Genomic DNA, 24,486 nt, shown 5'->3' with positions numbered 1-24,486 from the left:
GACACTTAAGGCACACTTAAAATGTATGAAAATCTTTCTAATAGATAACAAAATCACATATTTATTTATTTTTAGGATAGCACAAGCAAAACAAAAAGAAGTTTGAGCCGACAACATCAGACATACTGTTAAAAATGTATCAGGACACTTTCTGGTTGTGATATATTACTAAACAATGCAACACAGTTAATGTGCTCCTGAAGATCTCAATGGCAGAGCATTGGGTTAGCAGTGCAAGGTCATGGGTTTGAACCCAGGTAACACACAAAATGATAAAAAAATATATCTTGTAAGGCACTGTTAGTTGTTAGGATTATATATGACTTTTTGATGTGCAAACATCTTTTTTGCATGGCTTAAGTGTCCAAACACATGCCACTGTGTTTTCTGTTAACAAAACTAGACTACAACAAGGTACAGAGCTGTTGAAACAACAAAAAAATACTTTATTATAGTCCTTGACATTTCCATTTATTTAATTTATTTATATTAACTTTCATTTTGTGTTCTTGTGAGAACCACATCCAAACTCTTTACATTCTCATCACTTCTCTTTTTAGATTTATTATCAACTCTGTCAACATTTACTGGCCAGTACAAACCAATTCACAGTACCATGTCAATAATTAACTCAAGATTTCCCAAAATAAGGAAGAGAACAGCTTCACTTTCTCCATAAGTGAACATAGTGTCTCAAATCGTAGGCCACTTTCACAGCACACAGCTGATCTTTCCACCAAATGAGCTCCAACATCTGTCTCAATATGTCTCCAGGTCACCGTGTGTTCACCAGTCCATCATCTTCATCTGTGTCAGAGCTTATCGGGCCTGGTGGCTTTCCCCTTTTAGTGATCAATAGAGGAATATTGACCCCTTTGTAGTGTTTCCAGCTATGGATGATCATTCCCAGAGTCTCAGTCACATCAGTAGCTGCTTTCATGGCCGGTGAGGATGTACAGATTGCTCATGGCAGATGGGTCATCCGTTGGGGTACTTTGCAATATTATATCCCTGTATAAACAGTTTTAGTAATATTATATGATAAAATGTATACCTTGTAGTGCACAATAAATCGCTTTGGATGCATAAAAGTAAATGTTTTATATAATAGTTTTTAAAACTGTGGTACCTGGTTGTTCCCAAAATCTGAAAAGCTCGACTTCTGTCTGTGATCTCTTGGGTAACCTGTGACGAACCACATAATATCCCATCATCTCTTCTGTATTATAAAGGATTTAGGTTTAACTCATTTAGATTGACCATACATTAGATTTACCTCATTTGTCTGCAGACTCCGTCCTTTCAGGCCATGTTTCCAGAACGCAAGAACGCTGTCCTGTAGACAAACTACATAAAAAATGAATTACTTGTTTTTGTCCACCAGAGGCCTTGTTTTAAAAAGACACTGCAACATTTGATATATAACAAGACTTACCGAGAGTCTGAATCGAAAAATCAAAAGTCAGTTCAGAGGTTTTTTGATCGCTCGGACATCCCTGCAGATTCACAACCTTGACTGTGTCTGAAACAGAAGGGTGTGTTAAAAGATTTGATTGTTAAAGAAATGTCCATAGTTAAATTTAAAGCTCTTTAGCTTGTTTACATCTGTCATTTAGTGTGCGCTTTATAGAGAGCTGCTTGGATGATGTATTTTTGTATTTTGGGTTCCCTTGACAAAAAAATCAGTGGGATTTTTCCATATGCTTTTTGATTATCGTAAAAAAAGCTCTGCAAACAAAGGCTTTTGTCCAACTAAATACTCTTTACATATAAACATAACTTTTAGAGGCGGTTTCGTGGTCAGGGCTTAACCTAGTCCCAGGCTAAAATGCATGTTTGATATGCCTTAATTTAAAAACGTCTTGACCCAACATATCTTAACAAATATCAGTGCTATTGTTTTGTCTCAAGATACACACCAGTTAGTTTGTTTTGTAAGTTATGTTTGTGAAAACTACTTAATTGTCCTAATATAACTAAAGCCTAGTCCAGGCTTAACCTAAACGTTGTCCGGGAAACAGCCCCTTGAAGTCTAAAAGCGTTTGTTAAAAAAATTTATATTAAATCAACATATATTTTATGTTGATTACCTTAACAATATTCTATGTTACTTTACCTTAACAAATCACGTTAAACATTTTTTACATTTTCAAGTCGAAATTAGGTCATAAAAAGTCATAATTATGAGATAAAAAAAACTTTTTCTTTTCTTATATTTTTAAAGTCATAATTATAACTTTTTATCTCATAATTATGAATTTTTATCTCATAATTAAAAAGTCATAATATGTAGTTTTAATCTCATAATTATGTCTTTTTATCTCACTATTTCGATTTTTATTTAATAATTATGACTTTTTATCCCATAATTGAGTCATAACTTGGAGTTTTTATCACATATTTATGACTTTTTAAAAAGTCATATTTTTTATCTCATAACTATGACTTCTATTTCATAATTATGACTTTTAAAGTCTTTATTATGACTTTTTAATCTCATAATTATGACTTTTTATCCCGTAATTATGACTTTTTAAAGTCATAATTTGGAGTTTTTATCTCATAATTATGACTTTTTTATCTCATGATTAAAAAGTCATAATTTTTAGTTTTTTGTTTTATAATTATGACTTTTAACTTATGAGTTTTTATCTCATAACTGATTTTTAATTTCATAATTATGACTTTTAAAGTAATGACTTTTTATCTCATCATTTGGACTATTTATTTCATAACTATGACTTTTTATCTCATAATTATGCCTTTAAAAGTCATAATTTTGACCTTTTATCTCATCCTTTCGACTTTTAGGGCTCTTACACCCGGCGCAATGCGGCGTAATGCGTGACGCAAGTGTCTTTTGCTAGTTTCCACCCTGTGCAATGATCATTTTCACGTTTAGCGCCACGTTGTTTAAAAAGCAAATGCATTTGCGCCCCCTTTTGCGCCCATGGGCATTCTGATCTAAAAACGAGGTGTGTTCAGGCGCATTGTTGGCGCGATGCTATTTTGAGGCAACTAAAATAGACTACGCCACTGACCAAAAAAAACCTAGTCTAAAGTCAATGGTGCAATATTATTTTTGTTATCTAAAGAGCGCATTAGTAATGTGCACCTATAAACGGGACGACAATGCGGGTTTGCTTATCACATACATGAATGCACAGCAGCACAAAAACGCTTTTAAATAGGAAAGATTAATGGATCGAATGTAAAAGATTATTATTGAGTCTCTTGGACATAAATGAGCACTAATTATGAGACGTTAGAAGGCACAAAGAGCTGCTTCACCTGCAGCCTGGTAAGTAAATAAATGCTTTGCTTTAAACAAATGCATCTGTTTTTAAATGTGTTTTTTTTAAATGCTTCCTCACGGATTTATTGTATATGATGACTCTGTACCTGTGGATATGGTGAGATGAGAAACATTTTTAAGTAATGCTTAAAAAAAAACGAAGCTGTCCAAGTGCTGAAACGTGCGAAGAGCCGTTTGTAAATTCTTTATCTCCTGTTTGTTACAAATAAAATATTTTTAGAGTACAAACCTTTTCTTAAATACTTGTAAATAATTTTTTGATTATATTGGATAGCCATACATTTAAAACAATTAAAAGCCTGCTTTTTTACTTCCATGTCTAAAAGAAAACGGGTTTTAAAGGTTTTAATAAAAAAAATACAATTTCAATACAAGTGAAAAGCAACACAATTATTTAAAATTAATCTTAAACTGGGGATCTTCTTCCTCCGCTTAGTTTTTCAGTTTATAAAGTCCGTCATCTAAATAGGGATTAAACATAGCGCCAGCGCAACTGGCTTTTAAAGGGGATGAGAGCTGAGACTCTCATTTGTTTATTGCACGTTACGCCCAAAATACTCCCATTACTCATAAAAAAAATAGGACCAACCCTTTTCGACCATGCGCTCGGCGCACAAATCATTTTTCCCGTCGTTAAATTAGCAAAAGTGGATTCGCACACGCCCATTTAGACATTGCGCTGTGCGCTTTATACAATGCGCTTAGATCGTTAAAATAGGTCCCTAAATGTTATACCTAAAAAGGAATTACGCCACTGGCAGATATTTTTACTTGTTTTAAGCATAAACCTCTTAAATATCATAATTTATTTCAGTAAACAAGACTTAAAATCTTAGGCCACTTTTCTTATCAAGTACATGTATCTCAATGTAAGATTTTTTAGATATTTATACTATATACTAAGTAAGACATTAATGTTTTGCAGTGTACAAAGTTTTTGTGTTCCAGGGTCACATATGAGATATGTGGAGTCCACTAAAAGGTAAATAATGGTTTTTGGAGCCAACAAGGGTCTGGGATACAAAATGTTGTGAATTATTCATTTAAAAACATCAGTGATTTCTTACTCTCCAGTGCGATGAGAACAGTGTCCCTGTCCAGTTGTATTACTTGCTTGACATCCAAAGACTCTCCATCTGTGAAACCAAATAACCCCGGTTAGTCCAAGAAAACACTGTTGACCGTTTGATCAGCATGTAGTTCAGTTCAAAGGCCTTGCATATAAATGGCTTATGACCAAAAGCAGAAACATCTTATGTCTATTGAGTATGTCTATGAAATCAAGGCTTTTGAATCTAATAAAGATATAAGGAGCATTAAATTCAGTCAATATTAAAGATATCAAGGTTATTTTCCACATAATATTCTTTACATTATGTTAAAATGGACTTAAGCTGTGTTTTCACAGAAAGGGTCACATATGATGTGTATAAATGACACCTGGCAGATTGTATGGCGTGTCATCTAGGTGGATGATGTCAAAGTGCATCTGTCCATTGGTGTCTCTTTGGCCAGGTGTCCTCCTCACCCCCACACAGACCTCTGGTAGTTCTTCAGTTTCATGTACAAGCAGCTCAAAGACGGGCAGAGACTCAGGCAAACTAAGAGGAATGTGCTGAGAAACAGAAAAGTGCAAATGTAAAAGTGCAGATATTTTTAACATTTCCCATTGCTTTTATCTCTTGTTTCTCACCTTGAGTTGCATGAACTTCTGCAGAGGCTCATACCACATGAGAAGAACCAGGCCGGTGGGTACAGCAGCACACAGGAACACACTGTCGGTGTACGGGTTGCGCACTAAAAGCAAAACCAACCGATGTTCACTGAGTGCATAGAAAGATTTATAAGATGCTATAAAACATCAATGGTCCTCACCCACACTGCATCTTCTGCAGCCTTTGGTGTCTGGGATCTTTACTGACATGGCATACTTCCTGAAAACAAGAAGAGAATTACAGCCAATGAGATGTTTTGATTTAATGTCTCTACTTGTATCGGCCCTTTATTTTCTGGGTTACCACGTAACCACAAGAACAACATGTTATGTATCTGCAACGGAAATGTACTTGGAAAGTGTTAGCCAAGCTAACATGTAGTAAAAAATCATTTAACTTCATCAGTTTTGTTCCCTGTAGCTGAACTGGTAAAGCACAGCGCTAGCAACGACAAGCTTATAGGTTTGAGTCCAAACCAAGGAATGCATGTACTGATAAACAATGTAAAGCTTGAAGTAGATAAAAGTGTCTGGCAAATGCATGAATGTCAATGCAAATAAATCGCTGAAAAATGCTACAAACCTCGAGTTGATTCTCGTGCTCAAGCGATGGGCGTTAATCGCGAGATGGCCCTGTCGACGCTGCATGTTTCTGCGATACTCGAAAAGTGTCGGCAGACTGTGAGATGTCAACTGCGATGACTTTCCTGTGGACAGAAGACATCAGGATTCAGTGATCCAATGATCTCAACTTTTGATGGTACATTAATTAGGATGGGATTTTTAGATTGTGTTTATGGAAATTTTTCGGTGGACTGTCCATTTAACACGGCAGGACTTGGCCATTCAGAAACAGAAGTGAATAGCTTTGGGTCATGTGATGATCGGTGATGGTTTAACATACCTGAGATGCTCATAAGGACATTGTTCATCACATACAACCAACTGCATCTTTGAGGAAGCAACTGTAAAAGAAAAAAAAATTGTGTGCATTTGCTCATCGGTTACATGCTGTGAGAAATGTAAATCGACAATAAAGTAATAGGGGTACCTTCTCCATGGTGTCCTCATGAAGTTCATTAAGGTTAAGTGTGTATATACCCTCCTCAGCACCCAGCATAAGGTATTGATCTGTAGGAATAGATAGCTATACCTTAGAAAGAAGTTTAAACAAGCAATGCATGTACATTAAGTATGTATGTGCCAATGCTGGTGCCTTTTCCATCACCAATGGCTTTAGGGTTAATATTTTATGCATTTGACAAATACTTTCATCCAAAGCAACTTAAAGTGCAATCGTTTTATACGTTTGATCTGTATGCTTATCAAGTTTTATCGAACACTGTGACGAAAATGTGTCCAAATGAAATCGGTAAAGTGTTAGGGTAAAGTTGTACCTCTGGTCTTTGGGAGAACCCATGTAACAGCACACTGAGTCTTTAAAGGACAGCCGTTGAATACTTTGGAAAAGCAGGCGCCCATCTTAAATGATAAACATCAAAACAATGCAATAAAGCAAGCATTAAAACGACACAACAGAAGTGAAAGACTTGACCTGGCTGTAAACTGCACTCACATGAACTTGTGGTGTAGGTGGAAGTCCATGCACAACAGATTTCTGAAATGAATCATGAAAATAGAGACAAAAAATAATGAGATCAGTTAATGAAGGAGATCATTCTGTGCTATAATAACAATTTCAACTTAATTACATTGTGCCGCATTTATTACGCACTGATTTGTATACTTACAATATTACACATTAAACAACATAAATAAGCTCAAATATATTTGTGTCTCTCACAAACATATTGCTTCACTTCAGAAGACATATATTAAGTGACTAGAGTAATTTGGATTCCTTAAAAGGGCAACTATTATGCAAAATACACATTTGTATTCGTAGTTAGTTTTGGAAATAAATGTGTGTTGGCAATGTGAACACAACAACCCTACAATAAAAAAATCCACTCACACTTTCTTTATTTATTCCCATTAAACCAAAGCAGTCTCATTAGACATGCTGTTTTTATTCTCTTGTTAATGTGATGTCACACTGATAAAGCCCCACCCACAGCCACTAACTGACTGTCCTGCATTAGCACTTAGCGAGTTGTATGATGTCTGCATATCTCCATAGTGAGATTTTATTGTCTTAAACTGTATTCACAGGAATCAGATCTATTTTAACTAAAAACATTCACTGTCTCTTTTGGTAAGGTAGTTGGGAGCACTAGCTCATTTGCATTTAAAGGTACAGTCGCGTTTTTGCTCCCACCCAAATAGGGGCGTTTTGGACATGGTGTAACAAATGATCTGTGGGATATTTTGAGCTTAAACTAAACAGACACATTCTTGGCACACCTGAGATTTATATTAAATCTTGTAAAAATAGGCATAATACTTCCTTAATGTGGATGTATATGATTTATGGAACTTAACCATTTAATTTAAAACTATTTGTTTTTGTTCAGCTGAAGATAGGAATATACGTTTGAGACGACACGACGGTGGAGATTGTTTATGTTCTGGTGAATTATTATTTTAATCACATATGTACATTAAAGGGGACATTTCACAAGACTTTTTTAAGATGTCAAATAAATCTTTGGTGTGCCCAGAGTACAAATGTGAAGTTCTAGCTTAAAGGCGGAGTCCACGATGTTTGAAAAACGGTTTGGAAAAGGAGACGGGCCGACTACCAAAACACACTTATAGCCAATAAAATCAAATCAAATGCCGGGTTGCGTATGTGTGGGGCGGGTCTATCAACAGAAGGTCCAGATTCTATTAGGGTAGGGGCGTGTTTGTTTAGGTGATTTCAAATATCAACATTGGCTTTCAAACATCATGGACTCCGCCTTTAAATTTTGATATATACATAATTTATTATAGCATGTTAAAATTGCCACACAATTGGGTCGTTTTAAATGCAAATGAGCTGATCTCTGCACTGAATGGCAGTGCCGCGGTTGGATGATGCAGAAAAAGGGGCGGTATTATCACCTTCTGACATCACAAGAGGAGACAAATTTCAATTAACTTTTTTCTCATGCTTGCAGAGAATGGTTTACCAAAACTAAGTTACTGGGTTGAGCTTTACACATTTTCTAGGTTGATAGAAGCACCTAATAATGGCACTTCAGATTTTCATGATATTGTATCTTTAAACATATTTCAATATTAAAAAGGCCTTCAAAAGTTTTAATGTTATGGTGTTGCATTGAAGATTTTTTTCCAAATCATCATCACCAAACAATCTCCTACGCTATTAATCAAACAAATGGGTTAATATAGGCTTAGTTTTGTTATAAGCCCCCACCCCATTTATCCACTTACCGAGTCTTCTGTTTTCCTCCTGAGGGTGCTCCATTCTGGTGAGACGGGACATTCAAGCGGGGGGAAATGATTTCGGTTTCCTCCGGGATCTAAAGCGACAGAGCTCTCTGATATTAAACCTGTTCAATGCTGCTGCATTACTCACACATAAAATCCAGTTCAGGCTCAGACTAAACGATACTTTGTCTGTTATCATGGTCACTGTGTCAGATTATGTCATTTTTACTCCAATGTGTCCAGAAACACGTCCGACTATTGCTTCCTGACCGTCTTTAATAACATGCGTGATGTCATCGAGATTGCAAAACGAGCGAGTGCCCTCTGGAAACGAGAGCTACTGTGAAGAAATATATTAATCCATAATTACACCTAGCAACTGTTTACAAAACCAATCATGAAGGGTTCGATTAAAATGTAACTAGTTTTCTCATTGATGCAGCGTCGATTTCCAGCCACTGTGACACACTACACAAGATTAAACTATCGGTTCTTGCGTCTCGACACCTCTTGTGATTTACGATTCACCCCTACATCATATCCTTGCAAAATCAGGCTGACATTATATAGTTTGAACCCGGCATGAATGCATTCATTGACTACAAGACAAGGAATTGGGGGCGGGGGGATTTAAGCCATTTTCGGGTTATGCAGATGTCATGTAAAGGCCTTATATTGAGGTCATCTGTAGATTTATAGACGGGTTCAGCAGCAACAACATAAACAAATGAACACGTGTGTCCTATGAAACCGTCTATATGCATGTATGTATATCTATGTGTACCGCAAGTCCATAGAGAAAAACAAACAAATTCTCTTTTAAGATGAAGATTAAAAACCGATGCATATATTGTTTATTTGTGGTTGCGGGTCTTGCGACTGTAATGTTGATCTCACCTTCAGCTGACGTTGAACAGAGAGACCCCAGACTGGTGGAATGACTGAGAAAGGAGGAGTCTGCTAAAATCGAAGAGTTTGTGAGAAGGGACGTGTCGGAAAGTGTCGAACCAATCAGCAAAGCTGATTCGCTGAGCAGGGCGGGATTAGTGTCCGGGGTGGAGTCTTTTAAAGGGGTGGAGCCAATGAGAGGCGAGGAGTTGGAAAAGGGTGTGGAAGCTTTTCTCTCTTGATTCGAGGGACTGTGGGTTGTTGACTGTGAGACCACCCTCTTCACAGTGCCATGTTTATCCTCCTCATCCAGTAAGTGCTAGGGGTTAAAAACACAGGATTTGTGTTATTCCATAAGACACACAACTTTTTCGCGCCAACCTTTTGTTTAATTGTCTCTCACCTCATTCGATGATCCTCTCTTTATGGTCAAACTCCTGCAACAGAGGAAATAAAATGTGAGAAATAACTTCACCAACCATCGAAAGAGCATAAATTATGCTTTTACTTTTTTAGTATGTAGCTGTTTAAACATTTAAAAGGTCTGCAAAGTAACAAAGATCAAAGTCTACTCCAAAGGGAGATATTGTAACACTTTACAGAACAGCAACAGCAGGTGTTCTCAAACTGGGTGTGGGCCTCCCTTGGGGGGCTCAAGATGGTACCAGGGACATCCCATTTTATAAAAAACATTAATTTATCATAAATTCTGTGTAACCTCTGACAAATATAGCTATCAATCAACAGCACTACATTATATACTATAATGTTTTGTTTTGTTTAATTCAAATTCTAAGTTGGAGATTGTTTTATGTCATGAATTTTCTTTGGGTGGGGCTGTGAAGGGATGCATCCTACACAAGGGGGAATACCAAAAACTTTGAGATCAACTGAGCTACAATAATGTCACACATTACAATAAATACTTGTACTTTTGTTATAAATTAATTTGATCTTATTTAAAGAGTTTCCACTGTGCCTTCATTAAAAAAATATGTTATTAAAGTTATATCACCTTTCCATCAAAGCTTCTTCTACACATTCCAGCAGACTCCTGCAAAAATAACACACAAACTTAAAAACTGGCATTTGAGAAAGATAAAATCTTGAAAATTTTTCTTAAACACTAAATTCAGGAAAATGCAAGAAAAATTTGCTCACCCCTTTGGCAGAATTTTTTTGCTTGTTTTATGCAAAAATCACTTATATTTAATATTTTTGGTCTAAAAACTAGACTTATTTTATTGAGTCGTTTTGCTCATCAAGAAAAAGCATCTTAATTTAAGAATTTTTATAATTTTTTACTGAAAACTATTTTTTTTTCTTGAAAATCATTTTCTGCAGTGTATATTTATGCCTTGCATTTCTATGTAATCTAATTTAGAAGTACACACTGCATAGTATTGTGACATAAGCTCTGTGATTGGAGGATGCCAGACAGCCAATCAGTGCCCAGTTGCATAAAAGCCCTTAAAGGCGGGGTGCATGATTTAAAAAAAATCACAACAAAAGTTATGGTTCAGCTCTTTAAAATGAGAGATTTACAAACATATCAACATTCACGACTAGAAATGTTGCAAACTAGATTGAAGCAGTTATTAGGAAATGATAAATGAGACGCTTAAACAATGCCGCGCGTGCCGCAGTGAGGACACGCGTGTCATGGCAACATGAAGTTGGTTCAACTCTTTAAAATGAGGGATTTACAACATTCACGACAAGAAATGTCAGCAAACTGGACTGAAGCAGATATCATTCACCAGCATAAAATGGCGTTCCAAGTGCTCCTTTATAGTCTTATCATAAACAAAAATGCACGCAACTGGTTTCTGGGAGAGAGAAATAATAAATAATATGCAAACTTAAGACGCTGCGTAGAAGATAGTGCAGGACCTTCCACAGGTCAAGTGTCTTTCCGGGACCTTGCAGATGCCGGCAAATCATTGGCAGTGTGAATGAACAAAAATCAAACGATCCCGGAAAAATCCAGGATGCATTTTCCGTGTATTTTCTGGAATGTCTGTGTGAAAAGGGCTATAGACAAAGCAGAAGTATCATAGCACTAAAGCGCTTAGCTGAAAAAACGATGGAAGCATCCAAAATCTGCGTCCGCCATTTAATTAGGAGGTTTGATTGTTAATCAATCCAGGTGCTTTAAGTTATAACTACTTTGCGGGACTTTAAAGTCTGTTATTTGCAACAATTTTGTAACTTTAGAAACCGCTTCTCTATTGCCGTGTTTTAACATAAACTACCTTAAAATATTTAGCATAAACACTTAGTTAGGGGTGATTTTCATGCAACGGGGCACAGACCTTTAACTTTTTTCTATCAGAGACGTGTTTTGGATGTGCTGCATATATTTTAGCGAATCAGACTCAACATTTACAACTGTCACCATTGCTTCAGACTAGAAAGAGTAAAATATAACCCACGGAGAGTCCTTGTCCCCGCCAATGGAGCTCCAGTCATCATACGCCCCCTAATAAAAAACAAAGTTTTATGTGAAAAATATAGACGGAATTGTAATTTTTGGCTTACTTAACCTCCCTTAAACACCTAGGTTTGTGACAAAATGCAATTTCTTTCATTCAAACATTCATTCACTCACCAGATCAGGACAGGGATCTGTTTGCTTTCTCATGGGTGGTCCGAACTTCACATGATCAACTGAAACACAGAGAATCAACAGATGGGAACTCTCGCGAAATTCTTTGTGTTCACTGTAAGCAAATTCATTGTAATTCAACCGCATCTCACTTCCTCTTTCAACTGTACATTTAAGTTTACTTTGTATTATGTGTGTGATGTCCCAAACACGCAAACGTGTATATGAAACTAAAGACACACGCACAATATATCCTTTCATATCTCTAGCATCACGCGTGGGCAGCTCTCCACATTTATTACTCATTTGTCTGGCTGAAAAGGACCTTTAAAGGGGCAGGTGACTAAAATTTGTTACTGTTAAAATCTATCAAAATAGACTTGTTAAAACTACAACCTATGTAACCTTATATTTGGGGCACGATTCTGTTATTCAAGTTTCAAATGTTATTTGTGTGATAATTTGTACACTGAAATGCTTGGTGTAAAGTTTGAGCATCCTGCAGCAGTAACACATGGTAAAATAAAGTAAAACAGAAACTTTTTACTTGAACAGTTTACTAAGCACATTACAATGCTTCATGTCGAGCCCAGTGTGGGCGCTCAAATACAATAGTTGCTCTTGTCCAGTTAACCACGTCTTGTGACCGTGCTGTAATCCCACCAACCAACAACAATCGCTTTTCACTCACAAATGTCACATTCTGATTAACCATTTACTACCCGTGAGATTACAGTTGTGTTACATTAAAGTACATTACATTGATGTTGTATAGGATTGTTACACAGAAAAAAATGAATTTCTTGGTATTTTTGTCTTATTTTCAGTACAAATATCATCAAATCCTTAAATAGAACCTATTTCATTGCTAAAAAACAATGTTATTTTGTGTAATTGGTAAAATGTGTTCATGTGGTTTATAGTTAAAAACACATTGTTTTCCACATACCGTACATTTTTATAGCTCCAGATTTCACTCTCTTCCTGAAATGCACGGATTTGAAAAGCGCTGTGTCCCTGATTGGCCAGCTTATTTGTACGTTGTGATTGGCCTGAATACCTCTGACGTCAGCTGGAAATGTGATGCTCCTTACCATGTTTGAAAGATTCACTCATAACGCAATGCTAACAGGAGTTAACTTACAAGCTGTGAGTCCGAAGCGGGCTGAATTATGATAATGTCGTTCTTCTCTAAATCACCAATCCCAGGAAGTAAACTGTTGCCTACAATCCATGTGTTTGTTGTAGTCCAAGAAAATAGATTCACATTGGAGACAGTGGCGGCCGGTGACTTCTTTTTTCGAGGGTGTTCGATGCGAAGTTCGTCACAACATGTATGTAGCCCGTCATGTGTGTGGTCCATAATTTCAAAATATGTGTTCTGCGAGACGTTCGCGTTTGCCTTGCGAGTGTCTTGCGTGTATTTTGTGAACATGAGCGTTTCTTTTATCATAAACGGTTTTGACGCGTGTGCAGCAGGCACGTATTTAAAAAAAACGTGATGTACATGGTTCACATGACGCAACAAACACATATTTTGAAAACACGAGCAACACAGATGACACTCCGAACACTTATTTTGAATTTGCGCCCCTCGGAAGAGCAGTCACCAGCCGCCACTGGTTGGAGACGATAACTCGCATCATCGTTTACTTTGGGGTTTGTACCTTTTGCATTTTGTTGACATGTACTAATGCACACTTACGCACTAACGGAAATGTAAAATCGTGAATTGGACAATAGGTGCTCCTTAAATCAAGATACATTCTCTTGATGAACAAAATGACCTAAGAAAATAGTCTAGTTTTTAACAAAATATATGAAATTTAAGTGAGGTTGTTCTTAAAACAAGCAAAAAAATCTGCCAAAGGTGTAAGAAAATTTTTCTAGAATTTTTCTTGAATTAAGTGATTTTTTTCTTACCCCACTGGCACATTTTTTGCTTGTTTTAAGCGCAAATTCACTTACATTGTATTTATTTTTTGTAAAAACACTAGACTTATTTTCTTAGGACAAAAATACTAAGTAAGAAAGTCATTTTTTGCAATGTACAAATTTCAGCATCAGTTAATTTTAATAAAAGGGGTCATGCTAAACCTAAATTAAGACATTTTAAAAGAATTTATAAATAAACACATTGATTTGACATCTTTAATGTGTCACTGAAGGACACTGGATAAAACTGCTGTTGATAACAGAATATGTTGGGAAAGTAGTATAAAAATGAAATGAATCTAAATTGCCATTCGTTAAATGTGAAACAACGGATCACAACACACTAAAACCTATAGTCCCATCACGGCTGTGTATAAGAGTATAAACTGAACTCACATTGCTCTTCAGACAGAGTTCTCTGGGCCGGATGTTTCACTAGAGAATGAATCTTATCAGGCAAAACACTACATGTCTGTGAACACAAATACACACGCACATACTTTAAAACCACATATCAAGAAATATGGAAAAGTCATTTCCCACTTAGTCTAATTAAGCAAGACTAAATATCATAGGGTCCAGTCAACAATAGTGGTAAAACGGATCACAAAACTTATGGCTCGGATAACAAAACGGTTTTTGAGGCACGGATCGGAAAATTTTTCGCACCAGCATAAAAGTGGTGGGGAAAATAAAGAAATTACAAGCATCTATAAAAAAAACAAAGTTTGCCTTTTAAAAAAGGCACATCTCTCAATGTATGCACTTTTGAGTGCAATTAAAGCTGAAACATTGTTCAAAATATCATCTCTCTGATGTCACAGGGGGATGTTCCTTTAACTGTTCCTTTAAATCCACTAAAATGAATATTTTGCCAGTACAGTACCTCCAGGTCGCTCTCATCCATAGTGAGTGTCTGCTGCAGCTCAGGATTATTGACTGTGTCCAGCAGCTCTATAGCCAGGTTGCGGGTGAGAAGCTGTGTTACATAAGCATGCTGAAAAGACAGAGGTCAGAGGTCACCATCTTAACCATTATAGAGAAGCCTTTTATCAAATAAAAGCCATTTATCACAAAGGTAATAAGATCTTTTTTAGACATGCACCTGTAACAGTTTCTCTGCTGTTGGCCTTTTCCGAGGATTTTTTGTTAGCGCCATTTTGATGAAATTGTGGAATTCTGTGGACCTAGTATTTGGAAAATAAAATTGACTCCCTTTGATTTTGCAAACTTAATATTATGTGTGAAAACTTTGAAAATCAATGGCTAAAATTGATCAAACTAACCACTTGTTTTTTTCCTTAAGTTTGGGAGGCTGAAAGCTGCTCTTGGTCATCAGCATCAAAGCTCTAAAAGAAAAAAAAAACTTGATACTTCTGCAAAGCTGAGAGATAACGTAACAATCTCCGTACCTTTAAATCATTTTTAGTGCTGGAGCATTTTACACATTGTTTTCCTATTATTCATTACTATTATATGAATGTGAAAACAGACCAGCACTGATGATGATATCTTCGTTGGTCATCTTACTTTAACCACCAAAAACAGTAAGACTTCCTCATTTAGCCAGCTATACTTGAAAACCCATGCTGGCTAAACCACATTTTTGCTGTTGTATAACCAGCCCATTCTCATCAAATAATACGCAGTATGATTATCGTGCAATACGTACTCCAATTCCAATTTTGCATGCATATGATACACCAGTCCTTCCCATTCACTTAAAGCAACACCAAAGAGTTTTTTTTACCTTAAAATAACATTTCCAAAAAAGTTTCAGTGGTTCATCCACTCAAAACAGGGTGAATGTCACGTTCACATTCACTTTGCCGCCCTCTATCGACCAAAACCGCACTAAAGAAGTTTCCAACCGTCGGGTCGGGGTCCTGTAGTTCGAGTGAAAACTACAAAAACTTGCTTTACGGCAGACCTACAATCCAATCAGCGCCAGCTATGCTGCAGTATTTACGTCAGTGCTAATGAACAATTACGCTTCTAACCTGTAGGGGGAGCAAAGAGCAAAAACTCTTTAGTGTTGCTTTAAATGGCGCATCTTTCCTTGTCAACCCCAAACCCAAGCAACAATGGTTTAAAAAACAGAAAACAAATAAGAAACCAATAAATAAATAAAACGACACGAATAGATGCGCCATATAAGTGAACGGAAAGGGCTGGCATATCATATGCCCGCAAAATTGGAATTTGGCGTATGTATCACATGATATCACACTGCGTGCTATTTGTACGCATTTGATGAGAATGGTTTGGTATAACATACAGTAGCTATGCCGGTCTACCAGCTACTATAGATTAACATTACCAAAACCGAACTTCTGCCAGGCTCTGTGTTTACTGTATGCCTTCACACCTCATAGGATGGAGATCAAACATTGGTGGCTGCAGCTCTGCCAGTTCGATGGCTGTGATGCCAACTGCCCAGATATCACACAGCTGGTTATAGCCCCCTTTTCTTTCCACTGCCGCCACCTCAGGAGCCATCCTGAAAAAAGCCATATTCAATAAAGTAATATTAGGTTAGATAATGATTTGGTAGTAGCTTTTATTCAAAACAAATTACAGTGCATTCCAGCCATACATTTTAATCAGTGCATGTGTTCCCTGGGTGTTCAATAGGCAGCACATTATATTGAAAATAATACACATGTATATATCACTATTAGAGCTGTCAAAAGATTAATTGCAATTAATCACATACAAAATAAAAGTTTTTTGCATAATTTATGTGTGTAATTATTTATATATATATATATGATACACACACATTAATTTTGTATTTAAGAAACATTTACATGTATATTTATATATATTTTGATGCATTTTATATTATAAATATAAATAAAAAATATCCAAATAAAATTTTTCTTAAATTAATACATGTATGTGTGTACTTATATAAACATAATATACAAACACAGTACACACACACACATATATATTATGCAAACACAAACTTTATTTTGTTTTATTAATCTTTTGACAGCCCTAATCATGTTTTTTTCTTGTAAATATGTTTTTTATCAGATACTAGTTTGCAATAACTAATGATTTTAAAACTTCAAAAGGTTATATATAATCAAAGTTTTAGCAAAGAGATTACATCATTGAATTGCATATCACATTATTGCTATATATCAGTAAGGTATCATATATTACGGCCCCACAATCTTGCATTGCTAACACAATGCTCTATCAACCGAGCTACAGTAACAGTTTTGAATAAAAATGAATATACAACAATATATAAATGAAAGAAATCTTCATTTGTTGTTTGTAAAATGAGCCAAAAGGCACACATGTATTGTTACTGCATTGAAGAAAGAAAAAATCTATTGTGTTCCATCGAACAAAATATGGGACACTGGATTTGTTCAAATCCGTTATTAAATGGCATATTTTTTGGGTTTCTATATGTTTTTCTGTCCGTCACATATATGAATGTAGAACTATACTGAAAAAACGATTGTCTGTGTTTTTAGGTGACAGCTCCCATTCACATCAATTTAAAGTGACTCACCAGTACGGAGTCCCAATGAATGACTTTCTCTTAGCAACAGATGCGTTGATCTCAGCCGCCACTCCAAAATCCGCTGAGACAAAGATAAGACAAAATGAGATTTCAAGGGTATTAGTTACTATATGTCTGTGTGTAAATTGTGTTCAGGGTAAACCCAGACTGACCTAGTTTGACATCTCCTCTCTCTGTTAATAGAATGTTGGCACCCTGTAGACAAACGAAAATGACACAATGAGAACATAAACGCTATTAAACCTGTAATGTCACCTCACTATTGTGCTATAAAAATGCTCACTCGTGAAATAGCTACTATTATATACTATTGTATAAATACATACATACAGTATATGTACACACACCTCGGGGCTGTTAAATGCATTTATCTGATTGGTTGAGAAATGTTCAACGAGTATGCATTATTTTTCGATTAAAGCACACCTGCCCTTCATTCATTCATTCATTTAGTCATTTAGCAGATGCAAATGAGATAAACAATAGAAGCATTTAGAACAACACAAGAACAGCAATACATAAGTGCACAAATCAAGCCTAACACAGTATACATAGCCAAGTGTTAAAAATAGCCAAAGTGTTAAAATAACCACCAGAGCAATGTCTGTGGTAACCGTGGTAAAAGTGGAATAATCGACGGTCCTTTTACCACCTTGGGTGTGCATCATTTTTTTTATAATTAAATATCCCGTCGTCAATTATTCCTTACATATGTAACGTTTAACAATATGTAACAATCAAATACACATTGATTTAATGCTTTATTACTTTTATGTCTCGATGCATTTTCCCCGTCTGATGGAGATGATGCAGGCCCTGTAAACAAACAAAAAACAATGAATAAGGTGCTATTGATCTGATAACGTATTTGTTTTTTACCATTGCGTAAACTTTAAAGTCCGTGTAAAGTCATTTCAGTGAATTGTTTCTAAACACAGGGCTCCAGACTAACTTTTTTCACTAGGAGCACAGTGGCCCCCAACTGAAAATTTTAGGGGCGCAACCAGAAAATTTAGGGGCACACACCGTAAATCAACATGCTAACCAAATATTCACATTTCTACTAATTTCCACTCTATTACTAATAAATACTTGATGATAGATGCAGAAATTACAATGTGCTGTTTCAAATTCAGTGTCACATTTTATTGTGCACTTTTGGAAAAAAAGGTCAAATTTACTGTTTGCACATGTGCGACTGGATGTAAAATTTAGTGGCACACTCTCAAATTTTAGGGGCAAAATGCCACCATTTGGGGGCAGTCTGGAGCCCTGAAACACATCATGAATGTTTGTAATGTATTGCTGAAACACATTACAAAGACTGCAAACTAGGTAGTACTGAATTGTGGAGTTAGACCGTTAAACTATAGGTCCCAGGTCTCTACCCGAAAACATGAACCATAAACAGCACCTAACATCGAAAAAAGGAAATGACATGAAATACAAAATACATGATACAAATTAAAAGACATGTGGTTGCAAAGGTGTTTGAAACTTTTTGGAGACGGCAGCTGTCCCACGTATGGGCTTGGTTTCAGTGTTGACAGCGGAGACACCCCCAGCATTTAAGAGCAGAGAATCTTGTTTATTTTCTCCAAGATTTTGATAACTTATTATGTTTCATTACCTTAATTCAATCATTCAAATTTGTCTGGGTGGTTAATAATAAACACATTTTTTATGGTGTGACAGACCTAATGTCAGGGATACATTTTGGATAGTGGCGAAGTGCACGTCTTCAAACAATGTGCGCATACCCTCCGACCCCACCCTAATAAAAATAATCATCGGATTTACTTGATTTAGACAAGTCATCCCACCTAGATCAGAAAATATGGAAATCCATATTTATAAAGAAAAAACACATCCCTGGTGTAGACAACAACTTCATCCAGGATAAAACAAAAAAAAATAAAAATTTTATTGGCCCATGAATACAAGTAAGGATGTAAGTGAATGTGTCCTCACCTGAAGTGTCTCTCTGCATACATAAGCTATCTGTCTTTCTTTCAAAGGGCCAGTGACTGCAGAAACACAATGACCTCATTTAGACTAACAAAATAGCACACAAACATTAATCCTCTTACAGGGAATATTAATTTCCTATAAAAAAACACAGTAAACGGCACAGGGCAGGGATATGAAAACAACATATGGGAAGGGTTGGTTTTGAGATTATTAACAAGCACAGATGTTTTTAATAATCACAGATATGTACCGTGGTAAATGTCCTGCAGTGATCCTCCTCCACAGAACTCCATGCAGATCCATAACTTGTTATTTCTGTTAAATATTATATTAGTTTCACTTTAGTATACAGAACTGTTTTTTCCTCTTTATTTGTTTCCTTGACAGATGTAAATGAGCTAACCTGAGGTAGCTGCCGAAATAGCCGACAATGTTTTTGTGAGTGCAGTCCTTCATCATGGTTATCTCAAGTTGAATGCTTGAAATATCTTCACCTGACAGAACAAAAGTGACGTACGTCTTATGCTATAGGTTTCACTTGTTTCCATTAAGACAGCATGAAGATCAAATGCTGTAGTAAATAATTCTGCATTAAATATTTAAAAGCATACAACGTGACAAACTGGGTCTTTTAAAATAGACTTTGATGTTGACAATAGGGGTGCACCGATATATAGGCCGATGTTGTTTGCTATGCTTCTCATTGAATTACGTTCAAATAACGCTACATCCAAAAGCCAGGGGGCGCTCTTGTGGAGAAACTCAATATGCGCTGCAGATGCAGAACCATTTACACACCTTTCTTTTACTGTCTATGTTACACATGCATCTCCAGGAAATGGCTTAAGGATATATTTAGGGATGCACCGATACCACTTTTTTGGAATATGAGTACGAGTACTTGCATTTCAGTACTTGCCGATACCGAGTACTAAATAAAAAAAACATGATTTAAATTTACAGGTAACAGCTTTAGTCATATAATTTAACAAAAAAACAAATGACTAGTTTTCCAGTTTGTTGTAAACTCTGCCTCTTTGGACAACACAAGAGGCATTAACCCCTTACACGCCGCTCAAACATAGACATTTCTTAGACCGTGGTATGGATTCCAGGTATCGGGGGACTTTTAACGAGTACGAGTACTTTAGAAAATGTGGTATACCAGTATCGGTGCATCCCTAGATATATTTATATTGCTGTTCTTGAAATCTTTTCAGGTATTTTCATTTTATTAAAGAATATGTATATTGATTATGTTTGACGAGTGTTGCTTTTTCAAATGCATGTTATAAACGAACCAAACTAACAGTGATTTCAGATCGATAAGGACTTACTGATCAAAAGCCGTAGTTCATGAAATAGCTGTGAATAATATTGTGTGGTTCAGAATAGTTATCGGGCACGTATTCGTCATTTATCGGTGCAATCCTAGTTGACAACCAGTGGCCTTTCTAATGCTGAGTTATAAAATCTTAACAACACGTTAATAAGGTTATCAGTGACTATCAGCATTAGCAGATAACTACTGATTCACATAAATCTATAGGATTGACTGACTTATATGTTTTGACAACACAATATATAAAATGTAAATATTAATTTCATCAATATATTGACATCTTATAATAAAATGTGTTTATATGTGCCATTATATGTGAAATATCGACACTTGGCCACTCTGCATCTGTAAAACCCAATTTTAGCTGACAATATTACACATATCTACTAAAATCTTGCTAAAAATTTAAAACAATGTTTTTTATGACTTACCAGGGTCCAGTTTGACAACTTTGATAGCTGCAATGACTGAAGTTTTAATGCTACGTGCCTATTGAGACAAAAAAGTGGGAAGTTTTACACTGTAATAGATTACAGCAATGTATGTGGACATCAAAGTTTGTAACAACTTGTTTTTGCATCAGATGACAACATTTCACTTCAACTCCAACTTCTGCTGTAAGACAGCTTGAATCCTACAACAGTGAGTACTTTCATTGCCTCACTTTCACTTTCAAATGCTTAATTCCTAATTGTTTCGTGATTATAGTGTATCGTAAATTCAATGTAAAAGGCTAAATACATTCAGGGTACATTAACAAAAAGATTCCACACATCTCTGAAGTTTGACTGTGCTTCTGTTAAATTTTTAAAAGACCATTTATAATACACTCTTAGAAAAAAGGTAAAATAAAATCGTCACTGGGACGTTACCTTAAAAAGTCCTAATATGTTTCATTTTGTTGCAGATATGTCCCTTTAAGGTACCAGTATGTACATTTTAGGTACAAAAGTGTATAAAAAGGTGCATCTTTTGTACTTTCTTGTACCTTTTTTCTGATAGTGTATGACAATGACGGAAAAGTGTTTGTCTCATCCACATTCGTTGAATTTTATGATGCACACCAACACATATCAATATAGGGTTGATAAGAAGTAAACTGTAATAATAACAGGTTGATTCTGATTTAATTAAAATGTTACATTCGGTGTGGACTAGTTTGCTATCCAGGCAACTAAAGGTGTCTGCTTGTAACCATGGTAACCGGCAGCCAATAGTGAATCAACAGACACTGGAAAGGTGAAGTAGAGATGAAAAAAGTGGCAGTGCTCATTTCCTGTTTTCTTTCCTGCCGTACCATATCACATCCTGTATAATGTCTATCTCTGTTATCACGGCCAATGAGATATATTTGCTTATAGGCAGGGTCACAAAAATGGGCAATCTGCCTCAGCAGACCGCAAGGTCACTGTTAAACACTCTACATTAGATTTTGCAAGCAAAGCAGGCTTTTTTGTTGGTTCCTCATGCAAAAACTGTTTACACATTAATGTTTTTGGTTGTGAAGGTGGCACAGGCAGCAATGAAAAGCTTGAATTTATACAATTCTCTCCAACTTTATGATTTTTCATCATCATACATTTTGTTGATTTATATAAAATATGAATGTTGATATGTTTACTCAAGATCATGTCGAAGATTAAAATCAATGCTTGAAATCATGCTCATTCGATTTTGGCCTAGATGTGACAGTGTCCCATTTTTACTTTCATTTTACTCCTAATCTGCATCATTTTATTGTGTTGTGTGCAGAGCTGTACCAAGCATTTCACTACATGCTGTACAATGCATTGTTGCGTACGCAATGAATAAAACGTTATTCTTATTCAACTTTATTTATTTATTATTAGTCCACTATTAGTTCACTGCAAGCGCACTTGCTTTTATTCGCAGTGGCATGAGGCACGGAGTTTTACAGTAAAATGTGAAATTGCATGCATATCACATGTGAACTGATGCATGCATGACTGCACGTTTTTTTATGGTGCCAAACATTCAGCTGTCATCACAGGGCACAGGCACATGAGCGTTACATCAAAGTCAACGAGGTGTGAAAATTGAAGTTAAAGTGGAAGTGGAAGACCAGTTGATACTGCGTATTGTCAAATGCCTGTATTTTTACGTTTATGCATTGTAGTTGCATATGCTCACAATAACGCAACTGCCTTTAAAGAGACGTACAGTGCATTTAAGCAATACATAATATCAATATGTGTGTTCCCTGAGATTCGAACCCATAACCTTTGCCCTGCTAACGGAATGCTCTGATACCATTAATATTGCATAATGATTTGCACTGTTCTTATGTTTCATTGCGTACATCAGATTCATTCCTGTCAACAGGTCATTTCATCGTAAGCACAAACATTCGCGCTCCGTTATCTTACCTTAAACACATCGCCGTAAGTCCCGCTTCCTATACGATGTATCAGTTCATAGTCATCGAGCGGATCCGCGTTCGACACGCCGATCGCGTCCATAGCAGCGCGGCATTGATCTTTTTCTCACGCTTTAATCAATATCCCTCACCACTTCCTCAACATCCGCCTGACAAGTGCACTAGACAGCCAGCTTCAATACGCACATGAATGAGGGCGTGCGTTCACACAGGAAGGGTGTTGTTGCGTTCAACAGCATCTCGATTGAAGGAGAAGCGGGACAGAGCGGAACACAGGAGTCTCGAGATGCGTTTTTAAAAGTTTTTTTTTTGTATGAAGCTGACGCGCAACGCTCGTGGCAGACGCGGACGCAACGGCGACAACGTGACGCCAGTACTACGCATCCTGTTTGCCTGCAGAGTCTGTCGGTTCGGATAGCAAATTCAAAGGCTTAAATTAAAACTAAACGTGCAAATTGGACTATGGTACTTCATTATTCTCAATTAATTGTTATTTTAGAAGAAAAAAAATATAGACAGGGTTGCTATATCCTCGGACTAATTTTGACAGAGATAATTTTTTATTTAGCAATTCATTAGGCTATGTTGTGAGTGACATGGGTCCAATAAGTTACACAAACAGATCTACAGTAGACTCGTGCGTGCGTGAGAGAGTGAGCTGTAATGTTTAGTGTACGAACGCCACCTGCAGGCTAATAGGCCACACATTTTTTTTATTTAATCTAAATTTAAAATTGGTATTCACATAACACCTGATAGGTGTCACACCAAAATGGCTCTTTATGAGCACAATTCCTAAATAAATGTAAAGAGGACATTAATTCTTCATTCTTTATTCTTCAATTCAATCATTCTTAAAGGAACAGTTACCCCAAAATAAAAAAATATTCAGCATAGACTTTTTTTCAGTAATGTCAGTGTCATTCAAGCACCTAGTTTTTATTTGCTGTTTTACATAAAATCATCCTGCATAATGTAAAGAAAATTTTGTGACAATTTAACCTTGATAATTTTCGGAGTAAGGTAAGTTTCGATATTTTTGTTTAACTCTGTCTTATGTATTTTATATTCTCCTTTGATTTTATTCTGTGTTAAGCACTTTGGTTGTTTTGAAGTGCTCTATAAATAAATGTTGAGTTGAGTTGAGGTCATGTCAAAGATTGATATCAATGTGAAATCAATGATTAAAATCAAACTTTGATGTTCTTAGTCTCATCATTAGGTTATGAGACTTTAGCCTGGATTTCACAAACAGGGTCTCATATTTTAACTGCAGTTTACCTACAGTACAACTGTTTAATCCAGATACATTGGTGACAATGCTTCATCACATCGAATAAACACTTGATGCCTCGAAAAGAATGTAAAGTTCATGGCATAAAGACATCCAAGAGTTTTGTTTGAAGCAATAGTGGGATCTAGTTTGCCATT

The 24,486-nt window shown here is 36.1% G+C and overlaps 1 protein-coding gene across 1 annotated transcript; it reads right to left on the bottom strand.

The window, feature by feature from the left end:
* Window positions 1–464: 464 nt before the first annotated feature.
* map4k6 (mitogen-activated protein kinase kinase kinase kinase 6) lies at window positions 465–23,451 on the bottom strand. Its single transcript, XM_065287287.2, has 32 exons — window positions 23,045–23,451; window positions 21,089–21,146; window positions 19,719–19,809; window positions 19,566–19,630; window positions 19,316–19,371; window positions 18,113–18,160; window positions 17,497–17,539; window positions 17,333–17,405; window positions 16,166–16,297; window positions 15,084–15,146; window positions 14,903–14,984; window positions 14,684–14,794; window positions 14,194–14,269; window positions 11,866–11,924; window positions 11,690–11,736; window positions 10,270–10,308; window positions 9,658–9,691; window positions 9,264–9,573; window positions 8,370–8,458; window positions 6,607–6,648; window positions 6,428–6,512; window positions 6,082–6,161; window positions 5,935–5,995; window positions 5,614–5,737; window positions 5,192–5,250; window positions 5,010–5,113; window positions 4,757–4,931; window positions 4,384–4,452; window positions 1,436–1,522; window positions 1,277–1,347; window positions 1,130–1,185; window positions 465–1,011 (listed from the first exon to the last, which is right to left on the bottom strand). The coding sequence occupies exons 1-32, from the start codon at window positions 23,135–23,137 to the stop codon at window positions 924–926; spliced, it is 2,670 nt and encodes an 889-aa protein (XP_065143359.1). The 5' UTR covers window positions 23,138–23,451; the 3' UTR covers window positions 465–923.
* Window positions 23,452–24,486: the final 1,035 nt, after the last annotated feature.

Source organism: Paramisgurnus dabryanus, chromosome 18 (assembly GCF_030506205.2).
Source record: "Paramisgurnus dabryanus chromosome 18, PD_genome_1.1, whole genome shotgun sequence".
Taxonomy (NCBI): domain Eukaryota; kingdom Metazoa; phylum Chordata; class Actinopteri; order Cypriniformes; family Cobitidae; genus Paramisgurnus; species Paramisgurnus dabryanus.
The sequence above is the reverse complement of the archived record's forward strand: the minus strand, read 5'-3'. Positions and strand labels throughout refer to the sequence as shown.